The sequence below is a fragment of the Patiria miniata genome, unplaced genomic scaffold (genome assembly GCF_015706575.1).
Source record: "Patiria miniata isolate m_02_andy unplaced genomic scaffold, ASM1570657v1 HiC_scaffold_17, whole genome shotgun sequence".
Taxonomy (NCBI): domain Eukaryota; kingdom Metazoa; phylum Echinodermata; class Asteroidea; order Valvatida; family Asterinidae; genus Patiria; species Patiria miniata.
Window position 1 is genome coordinate 9,897,616 of NW_024037055.1, and position 11,725 is coordinate 9,909,340.

Genomic DNA, 11,725 nt, shown 5'->3' on the forward strand with positions numbered 1-11,725 from the left:
TTTTTTTATAGTTTAGACAAGAAATGCACAAATTGCCCTTCTAATAATAAGTCCCTGTGGCACAAAATTACATACCTCATAGATGGCTAAATTGCGAGGGATCTATAGCATTTTCAGCTTCAGGAACATTGGATCCAAATATTTATACGAGGCTAATGTTTTGATTGATTAAGTCAAGTTGGAAGACGAATTCAAGATTTCGACATCAAACTCCAAAAAAGGCCGCCATTGGTGACCGACGAATTGGCTATCTGGTTAACTATACCGTCTACCAAAACTCGATCAAGAAATCGCGATTGCTACATGAAGGAGTGCAATAAATTTTCTGAAAATTCATCTCCATCATTAATATTAATTGTTAACAAATTGAAGTCAATTCGTTATTGTTTTTAATAGATGGCATTCCTGGATGGGCACTGAGAGGTCATCAAGCGCTGTGCGCTGCGAACCAAAACAACGCATTGTGTTCGTCAAGACGCACAAAACTGGCAGCTCTACTGTCACCACCATGCTACAGCGCTACGGGTACAAAAACAACCTCAACTTTGCCCTACCGACCAGAAACCACTACTTCTACCAGTTTGTCAAGTTTCGAGCCTCACGTGTGTTTCAGTACGATCTCAAGGACGCCAAGGGTAACTTGGTATGGCCAGCTTTGGGAGGTTTCCACATTCTAGCGAGCCACGCACGATATAATCGATCTGAACAGGATGCCCTGATTCCTAACGCCTTTTACTTCACCATCATCAGAGAGCCTGCTTCGCAGTTTGAATCCGCCTTCAACTTCTACCATATGAACAGACGCATGCCTAAGCATGCCATGGCAGACATGTTCCAGATACCCCCGAAATGGTTTTCGACCAAGGTGAAGCACTTTTTCCCTTTCATGCGGAACGGACAGATGTTTGATCTGGGGTTGGACCAGGAAACTCAAGATAATAAAACCGTTGGTGAAACGTTCGAAGCACTAAGTCATGAAATGGACTTGGTCATGATTACAGAGTACTTTGACGAGTCTTTGATTCTTCTCAAGGAGATGCTGTGCTGGGATTTTGACGACATCACCTACGTTTCACAACTCGTCAGGAAGTCCTCCGCTCGGAAAAACCTCTCTAGTGACCTAATGGAGAAGATCTACAAGTTGAACCACGCTGACGTGAAACTCTACCGGCATTTTAACAGGACCCTGTGGGACAAAATCCACGCTTACGGGCCCGGCTTCCAGGATGATTTGGAAACATTTCGGCAAATAAATGCTGCAGTTAACGAACAATGTCTCACCAATGCGACCATGTCCTTTACCCGGTCACAAAAGATAAGTCAATACGCCCTCCCACAAAATACTAGTGAGAAGTGTCGAGATTATATCAGATTGGATGAAAGATGGGTACCCATGCTAAGAGATTACATGGCTAGAAAGAGCAGTGCTTTCATGAATAATGATCTACAGCGAAACCGTTTGAGTAAAAACCAAACAGTAGGATTTAACAACATCAAATAAATAACAATACAAATAGATACCTGCATATTAAAAAAAAAAGGACGGCACTTGTGAGTTTTGTTTTATTTATAACCTAGGATTTATTTATGTTAATAATACGGGGGTCGGAAGCTATCAGAAAGCTTTTTACATTATATTGGCAAATGGTGCAAACAGTCCAGTCCTTTGTAAAACAGCTTATCAAATACGACCGTCGTGTTGGCTCTTGATTGTAGCTATAGTGGGGCTGTTAAAGTCAAATATGTGATACATTTGTGCACTTTGTGACTAAAGCATGAAACTTCGCATGTTGGTTCTTCATGCCATGAAAAAAACTTTCAGATGTGGAGACATTTCATATTTGACCTCTGGTGACCTTTGAGAGGTCTATGACCTTTACATACACTAATTATAATAATTGTTCTTGAAAACACCTCCTCCCTATGACCTCAGTCTATGTCAAAGGTCTTCAGGCAATGGAAATAATGATCAGATGTCAAACAAAATCGTACTTGACCTCCGGTGACCTTTCAGAGGTCAATGACCTATATATACAGTATTTATAGTTATTTATAAGATTTACACTTTAAACCCCAACTTGTTCAAGAACCAACTCTAAAAGTTAGGTGTTCATGCTATGAAAAGCATTTTCATGTAAGGGCATTTTATATTTGACCTCTGGTGACCTTCAAGAGGTCAATGAACTTTGTATGCCCTATTTATAGATATTTATAAGATTACTATTCAAAACCCCACTTTATTATGACCCAAGTCTAAAAGTTGGCTCTTCGTGACATGAACAGAATTTTCAGATGCGTGAACTTTTATATTTGACACCTGGTGACCCTTAAGAGGTCAATAAACTTTGTATACCCTATTTGCCGCTATTTATCATATTTAATATTCCAAATGCCACTATTTCATGACCTAAGTCTAAATAGTTCAAAATAAGTGTATTTTAAGTATTATTCTACAGAATGTCATGAATTCAGACCCCAAGGACAATGTTATTATTACCTCTGATCTCCATTTGCCTTTTTGAAGGGTAGACAGGGGCGCACAACAGAATACAAGATACATTGGACAGGAATCACACTCTAACAGTGTCCAGTGGGCTTGGTAAAAATGTGGTGACCCATGTCCGTCTAGATACCACAGAGTGTAATGAGTACACAAGAGTGACTATTGTTAGACTTTTGTACATATTACATTGTAAAGAAAGTCCATTGTAAAGAAAGTCCAACAATCTTCTATCCCAGTCGCAATGTTTTCACATCTGATCTCCATTTTCATGGCCTGAAGACCTATGACATAGACTTGGGTCATAGGAAAGTGGTGTTTTCAAGAACAATTGTTATAAATAGTGTATGTAAAGGTCATTGACTTCTGAAAGGTCACCAGAGGTCCAATATGAAATGTCTTCACATCTGAAAATGTTCTTCATGTGATGAAGAACCAATATGCGAAGTTTCATGCTTTAGTCACAAAGTGCACAATCGTATCACTCAACAGTACCACTACTACAGTTGTGTGTATTTGCAATGCCAGCAAATAATATTGCATCAGGCCCCCCGTTTTTATCATGTCTCAAAAGAATAGATTCAAATGTGGGAAAAAAGAACTCTTTCTTTTTTTCATCTGATGACTGTTTCATTGTCGTGAAGGTCTTTAATTACGTCTATACAAGAACATTTATGTAAAACTATTGCAGTGTCGAATGGGTTCTGTAGGAGTTTAATATCTATACACTTCTCTGTTGGTATTTGGAAGATTTTTTTTTTTTATTTCAAATTCGGTATATTCTAAAATTAGGTGACAGTTGGTTTGAAATAAAAAAACATTCAGTACTCTAATATCGGAGACAAAAAAAAATGGTTGTTTCACTTTGGGAAATTTTAACAGCTGGATATTTTAAAATTTCCAGCGCCACGGAGATCGATTGGTATGCATATAGACGGTAGACCCGCTGAAACATCTGGCGATGCTGTGAGACCCGCTGAGTTTGACCAGGATGCGCAAATAAGAACAGATAGATATTTAATCGAGCGATTGGTACACGAGATACCCTACGCCTATTTAATTAGAGGCGAAAATGTTTTCAATAGAGTTATAAACAATCTTATAGCAGCGTACAAAGAAGATAGACTAGACTTTGCATTAAAATCGCTCTATGTTTATTAGATTACATTTTGTTAATTGACGCTAATTTTTACTAGACGCTCGCCGCGTTTCAAGACTTTGCAGCTCGTTTAAATGTTTTGGTCTAAAACCCGACACCAAGATTGTAAGAATCCCGAAGATATAGGTAGCTTGTGGCCAGTAGTTCTGAATGCGGGTCATGTATGGGGCTAAAGTGGTTCCCAGACCAAATCCCATACCGTTCAATCAAGAACCGACAGGTCACAGATTTATTGGCTTCTTCACAATTAGAGCAGTAACAAGTAACAAGTAGTTCAACCCACGGCGGTTTCACGAAACTTACAACCGCGAATTTTGCAATGCAATGGGGCGTGATCTAATATGCAAATTAGACGCATGCGCATCAGTGTCACAAAACTGCAGGTATTTCATGGAAACTCAGTGGTAAAGCTGTGATACACGTGTGGCATGGAAACAGTATAACCAACCAACCAAACCACCAACAAATCAACATAAGCAGCTCAAGCCCAAGGCGTGTTTCACAACACACCGCCAGCGGGGAAATAGACATTGTGGCCTTATTGTCTTTTTATATGGGGGGAAGTTGGCAAAAACGCATGAAGTATAAATTTTGAATCTTTCCATAAAAACATTAAACATTTTTTTTAAAAACACCTGTATTAAATGGTCAAAAAGCGCCATCTATAGTCCTATACTGCCCATGCATGGAGCCCATACCAGATTTAATTGGGTCGGCAGAAGCTCAGTGATGAACAGATCTGAAACACTGAGGGCACCCGCTATGCCGAATTTTCCTACCATGGCCAGCACCGTCTGAGCTACTGATCCTTGCTCTGTGACAAGAAAAATGTGAGGGTCTTACAGCCTCGTTGTAAACTGTACTTCTACAGTTTACAACGAGGCTGTATTACTGTAAGACCGAAATATGTATTGTCCCTGAGCACCCATACTACCACTCTCACAACAGGTGTTCCACATTACATCCCAAGGTCTTCACGTCACTCTTTTCCAAGCAAAAGAAGTGAAGCAGCTCTTGGTGCATTCACAACAGTTTCCATTTTATTTACTTTTTACTCTCAATTTTGATTTGAGCTCTTCAGTTTGATGAAGTATTTAGAAGTGAGGCTTTTGTTTAGCCAACGAGTGTTTTTATTAGAAATTGAGATATTTGTGAATCTTTATGTTATGTATATATTTTGAACTGAGCACTTGCTGCATTGTTTGTTGGTGTTCATAAATAAAGAGGTAAAAACGAAATAATTTTTTTCGGAAGTCATTTATTAATGTCTGTGCTAACTAACTGTTGGATAAAAAATACTCATGTTTTGGTTGAATCAAGTCCCAACAACTGAGCATTTGCAATGGATTTATGCCCAACAATTTATAAAAATGTACGAGAATTTACCAACAAGTGGTCGTAAACTGGATACACAGTTGCCCAATTGCTGTACAGCTGGATCCCAACTACCAAGCAGTCGTTCTGAATTCCCCAATAAATTAGCAAAACATGATTAGTCAACAATTGGGTAACTGTTACTGCCCGAAAAATATGAAACCTATAATTACCGATCCTTTGGCACACTAGGCTAACCAAGAGTTGGGCAGTAGTACATAACCAACTTTTGAGTAAGTTGTTTGCTTAATTATTGAGTAAAGACATTGCCCAACAACCGTCGGGTAATAATTGCCCAATAGATGTTCATGTTGACTATTGAACCAACGTTGGGCAATAGGTTGGGCATTTTTTTTGCCCAACGTTCTAACAGTGTAGAATACGTACATAATTTAATCTGATTTGTAAGATTATTGACCTTTGTTAATAATCAAGTGTCTTTTCTTTACTTTCATCTCGATAGTTAGAAAATATCAGATGACCATTTTATTTGGTTATGCCTTGTCAACTACCAAGACGTTTTAATTCAAGTTATTATTGTCGTGAGCTTTATTCATAATATTAAAGTTAACCTTTATCTGTCATTTCCTTTGATCTTCTTTTTTCTCGTATACTCATTGCAACTTAATTCATTATAAATCTACACCTTAAGAGCTCCTACCCCCGGGTGATGCTGATTAAAATAGCTTTTGTGAGTGGACGGTGGGGCGGCGGCAGTGAAAATTTGAATCTGCCAAGCACAACTATTACTGAAGCTTCACATGTCTCCCTGTACGTCTTGGTTGTAGAGGCTTCAGTGCATTTTCCATTGTACTTATGATTTGCATTTTCATGGTTATGTAACCACGTACTAAATGGGATTCAGCTTTCTGCTTTGTTCCCCGTGATTCTTATGTAAGTGCCAGGTACAGCTCACAACTCCTGTTCGGTTGTGATTCACTCAATTGAATGACCAATCATCAATAAATTTCATTAAGTGTTACTTAATTATTTTTTATTTTAATTCAGGAACCATCCTCATTGCGAGGAAATACCGTGTAAAAATGCACTATATGCTCACGTAACACACCACTGTTGAATGTGTTCCACATGTCGTTCAATTTCCTGTCTTTTTTTTTTAATCCCTCGAACGTGAGATTCAATTTTTTTTCTGTTGTCTTTTTCTTCGATTGCGATGGGCGACTGATCCTCACCGCGGCACTTTGGATTGATTTTGGACCAGTTGGCCGGCCCTAAAATCAACTAACGAGCACTAGTATGCGATAAATAATTCCACAGTTATAGAACGCAGAACGGTAAAAAATGTAACGGTATAAGGGAGAGTTTACTACGCTATCCAAAATTGGCAGAGCAAGACAAGTACAAGACATAAAAAATAAAAAAATTACAAGGGGGAGGATGCCAGAACATATTTACTTGCGGTACAGTTTCAAAATCTCAGATATTGTCAGATGACTGTAGTCCTAAGCATTACACTTTGACACAAACATAATGGAAGTATTCAAAATCGTAGAAATATTACACGGCCTACATGAAATTATTTGGTTATGCACTTATGCTGACAGTTTGGCATGGTGCCGCTAAAATGTACCCGAGTGCGAATGCCGATTTATGAGCCACAGGGCATGTGATGTTAAACCTCTTAACTTTAGGTCCTTCACCGTAGAAGTAGGCATATCCCGCATCAATTTCTATAGAAATAATATATATTATCACACAATAATTACATCGGGATGAAATGTAGTATTTCTAAGTTATCAGGCAAATATGCGATAATTTGCTTATTCTGCTTATGCTAATCACAAACACTAACAATAATCGTCATCGACGGCTGATTTTGATCGATGTAAGTTTTGAATTATACATGATTGTTAGCTTGAAGCTATATGATTGAAAGTCCGACGGTGTGGAAGCTATGGTTGAAAGTCCGACAGTATGGCTGGTCATAATACCTACCAACAAGACAGGTCGCCAGCAACAAACTGGCCACTTACACAACAAGTGGCATTCTCGCTAACTGGGTTAATCTACATAGAATGACAGAAAAGAATGAGTGTATTCCACTACTATTGACCTATCGCCGTTTGCGAGTTAGCCACGCCCCTTTTAGACAACCCTATGGAGTTTTTGCAATTTTGTTTGTCTCAGATTTTGCGCGTTCTGCGTCCATTTGTAGATCATGTAATTGGACATTATCACTGCTAGAAATACACAGAGCAGGCAATACGCTTTCGAATGGTAACACACAAAGCTATACACAATCAATTCTCTTGAAATTTCACGGTAAACTTGGGTCATTTTTTTGTTGTTAAGAAGAAATTTACTGACAATTTTGGAAAACACACTTAAGATATCGTCGTTTTATTTCACTTTTGGAGGTAATTTTTTAACCACATAAATGCACAGTTTCGGAATCGTAGATAACCTTCCTACTTAAAAATTCCAAAATTCCAAAATCGGTTTTGAAATGATTTTCAACACATCGGCAACTTCAGACGCCTATATCTCAAAACAGTGTTCTGGGAGACATTCCTCATTTTAGCCTCAGGTGCAGGTCACAATAATTATTGTTGTCAGGAGTATGTCTTTTGTGGCGGAAGGTTTGAGATTAAATGTATGGCTTTTACGCCAAAACATTACCTTCTTTCTCAATATCACGAGGAACCGCAAAATGTAATTGTAATCTCCAATTTGCCACAAGTACCATCACTAGTCCCGTTTATTGTTGTGCAGTCTGTGCTTCTTTGATGAAGAGAAACTCACCCGCCTATAGGTCAAAATGAATATCGGATCTTAGCTAGCAGCTGCTGTTGATATAAGCAATACTCACCTTAGAATGATCGAACGTCGAGCTACGCTAGAATACTACTCTGCTATCCCTATCTACATTTGATAGTGATGGGCTTGCTCAAAATATCTCACAAACATTTGCACTTTATCACCCTGTCATATAAACTCTCTTAAAACGAATGCGTGCCTGCCATGAGCTGCTCCAATGGAACACAACAATTGAATGCTAGCATCTCATATAGAGCAACACTTTTTTTTTCTATTTGAAATGGCACGCATATTTCAAAAGATTCTTACACCTCTAAATATCAAAGAACTGTGCGTGACTTGTCCCAGATTTTTGACAAAACTAAATGGCCGTAATTTTTTTTTACAATAATTTACTCAATGGAAGTTGAAACACAATTGGAATCGGATACCACAAGGCCAGAATGGAGTTTTATGGCTTGAATTGCGATAAATTATAACGCTTTTAACGTGCTGTGCTTCATTTGAATATTAGCTTTCTTTTATAGGATTGAAATAAGTTGTATTTGGATGTGGTATAAATGGCCTGTAAAATGTTATACCAAACAAAGATTGTTTAGCAATAAAGGTGCTCTACTGGTAGATGCTTCTTTTGCTGTTTCCTCGCAGTCATGACACTACATTTGAATTAGCCGTCAGCAACGGACCCATGAAGTGAGCAGACAACATGACAAAAAGATGAGAAATATTCTTTTTTTTCAGATGTGTTCAAGTATTAAAAACAAAAAGATTAGTGTCAGGGTATCAGCCCTAAAGGGCAGCCGATATATGATAACTGAAGCAACAACTAGTCTGAACCTTGTTTGCACCGTATTGCTTCAGACAATGTTATTATCTGCAATTCTTATATAAACCCGATGGGCATCTGGAACATTCGATCCTGCCAATTAACAAGTGGTTTCACACTTTCCGCTGAAATGACTATTTACACCTGCTTAAACGTGGAGTTCACACACGAAAACAAACAAACTTGAACTGGATGTCATCTGTACATGTAGTAGATACCATTAATTATTTGATTATTCACTTGACATGCACTGCGCGTTTTGTTTTACAAGTGCCAGACCAAGTGGCCTGTACGCCAGTGCCCGCCCTTTCTGCATCGTGTCTAGTGCACACCACAGTGTATGGTGCACTGAGTACTGAATATTCATCGTTGAGTATACTACTGAGTATTCATGGTTCTGCATATTATCTCTGGCTTTGTGTTGGGGATTGTAGCTAAGCTTTACGAAAATAAATATTCCTTCTGGATGATATAGGGATTATCATTTTTGGTTTTCAAATTGTTGTTTCTCCGCTATCCCCATTGGCCTTATTCACGAGTCGGCCACATTTATTTAAAGTGAGGTAAAATCTTCATTTTTGAAACTTGCGAAGAGAAATGAAAGCTATGACATCGAGTTAATTACACATTATACCAGTCTGCTCTAAATAATAATTTTAAATTTGTGAGTACACATACCTTAATGTTTTAAGCCACAAAACATGAAACTGATGCTAGAAAGTATAAATAGTGGTGGCACCATTCCATTCAACAGTTCACAATTAATAAAATACATCATGGAACCCGACCAAAATGGCTTCCTCGTGAATGAGTCAAAGGGCTAGACCACTGATCTCTATTATACTGACTGGATAGCACTTCACCTATGCGTGTACACAAGACCGTGACGCCCTCGCACACATGCGGCGGCCATTTTGAAACTCCCTCAAAAGCCCCATAGGCACGGATCCGTACATTAAAAGCACTGAATTACAATGGTTTAGGAAGCAATTTTGGATCATTAAACACATCACGTGGCCAAAGGGAGTGTCAAAATGGCGTCCAGTGACTTCACCCCCACGGCCCGAAGCGCTATCCAGTCTGTATAATAGGGATCAGTGGGCTAGACGTTGTTATGGTTTGATACGCGATACCCGCCGCCGCGATAACCCCGTCGACAGGGCGTTATCACGGCCAACCACCATCACCCACGAAACGAATCCGTCAGGAACAACTTCTAGGAAAATTCGTATCGGTTGTGTAATGCGTGCGCACATGTATGGCCTAATATATGCAACGGTCATTCAAAACATTTCATTGTAGTTCCGAACCAAACTCTTAAATTTCTTCCAGTAGTAGGGGGCCTATAAAAGATGCAGCAAAACTTTTGTGTAACTGGTGTGTAGTGTGCGTGGACTCAAAATAGACCGTAATTGCCTGCAGCAGTAGCGTATCCGCACTAGTTTCCTCCATTTTTATTGGGGGGAGAGAGATTTTATGAATTTCCCTTGACGGTTCCAGGCCAGTAAATCGGTCCGAAATTGCCTGCGCCGGCCAGGCAATACTTGTAGTTCCGTTCAATTTGGATGAAATTGGGGCCCTTAAAGCGCTCTATTTTGCAGTGGAGTGTAGGCATCGTTTTTCAACATGGCGATGGGCTTCAGGACTACTTTCAGGGGTGATCATCTTCGGATGGAAATTTCTCCTAAAAGTCATCAGTTAACCCCCCAAAAATTGAAAAGAAAATGAAAGATGATGAAATAAGCTTTAATTTGATGTGTGTCTCGAACACCTTGGAGAGTTGTGAGTATTTTTCCTGAATTTTTGAAGTATGAGCATTTACCATTGGGGTCTATGGAAGTTTATTTACCGGTCTGCTACCTGACGTTGTTCCCGACGGGCACGTGTGTGATATTGGATGATCGTAATAACGCCCTCTCGCGGCGGGGTTATCCCGGCAGCGCATCGCGCGTCGAACCTTAACAACGTCTAGCCCCTAGACTACTCTCCTCATCAAAGCGTCGTTGGACTGAATCGCAAGCCCTGCCAAACCATGGAGGTAGATTCTAATTCTACTTCTTTTATAAGAGCAGCTTTTTTATGATTTCTAACTGCATACAGGAAATCAGCTTAGCGATATCAGGCTTTCAATCTGACCGAGATCTCGTTAGGAGTTATCCCTAGTAGATAATTGCATGTATTATGCTACTAAATAAGAAGGTCGTCAATCTACGTCCATATGCTGTCTGAACAGCGCCCACTATCAAACTCAAGGTAGACAGGGCTGTGTGATGAATGACCGATAAACCTGGGAAGGAGTCAGCCTTTCCTGGCGGTGGACGTTGAAGAATTAGCTGATAAACTTCTTCGAGTTTTTTGCAGGTAAACAAAACAATCATTCACAGTGACTAAGACAGCTGGGAGACTTGCAAAGTATTCGCACGAAGGTCTTGAATTAAGACGCATCCACAGCTCTTGGCGTCCCTACATATCTGTTTTGGGGGACGCGAGCAAATTTTATTTGAATGGTAAATATTCTAAAATGTAACTGGTAGGCATCCAGGAGGACGGTGGGCATCTTCGTTTTAAGGAAACGAAAGCGTCAACCCCTTACCTTACAGCCCGTCCAGGTAGTTTTCCTACCCCCGATGACAACAATAACCAAGACGATTTTGTCGACAGAACAACCATTTTGTCAACGAGAGTAAATTCTATCCCATTGGGGGTAATGAAGTTGCCCCACCCTATCTGGATATAGAACTTATTATTCTCCTTAGTGATTGGGAAAAGAGCCAACACATACTCAAAAAAAATAATCAGATTGATTAAAAAATCTACCCATTTTAGTGGGCCCTAACTTCGCTTCAAGCGGCATATTAAGTGTTATTGTGAGACCACTGTGCACAATTGACACTATTATCATTTCGATCGTAAGATGCCTGACAGAGATTGATTACTGTCTCCAAAAACTATTTCTGTCGTCAGTTTTCATCCATCAAACTAATCACTCGCAATTAAGGTTGATGAACTGTCATATTAATTATAAGTACTTAGTTCCTATCAGCAAGCCAGATGGTCTAGAGGTTGGAAAGAATGTTATAAAAAGCCT

The 11,725-nt window shown here is 39.4% G+C and overlaps 1 protein-coding gene across 1 annotated transcript; it reads left to right on the forward strand.

The window, feature by feature from the left end:
* Positions 1 to 409: 409 nt before the first annotated feature.
* Positions 410 to 1,501, forward strand: LOC119724032 (galactose-3-O-sulfotransferase 4-like). The gene has a single exon (XM_038194953.1). It carries the CDS (start codon positions 410 to 412, stop codon positions 1,499 to 1,501), a length of 1,092 nt encoding a protein of 363 aa, XP_038050881.1.
* Positions 1,502 to 11,725: the final 10,224 nt, after the last annotated feature.

What these genes read in the sequence shown, in the direction of transcription:
- LOC119724032 (XM_038194953.1), top strand. Translation starts at nt 410, where the DNA reads ATGGGCACTGAGAGGTCATCAAGCGCTGTGCGCTGCGAACCAAAACAA.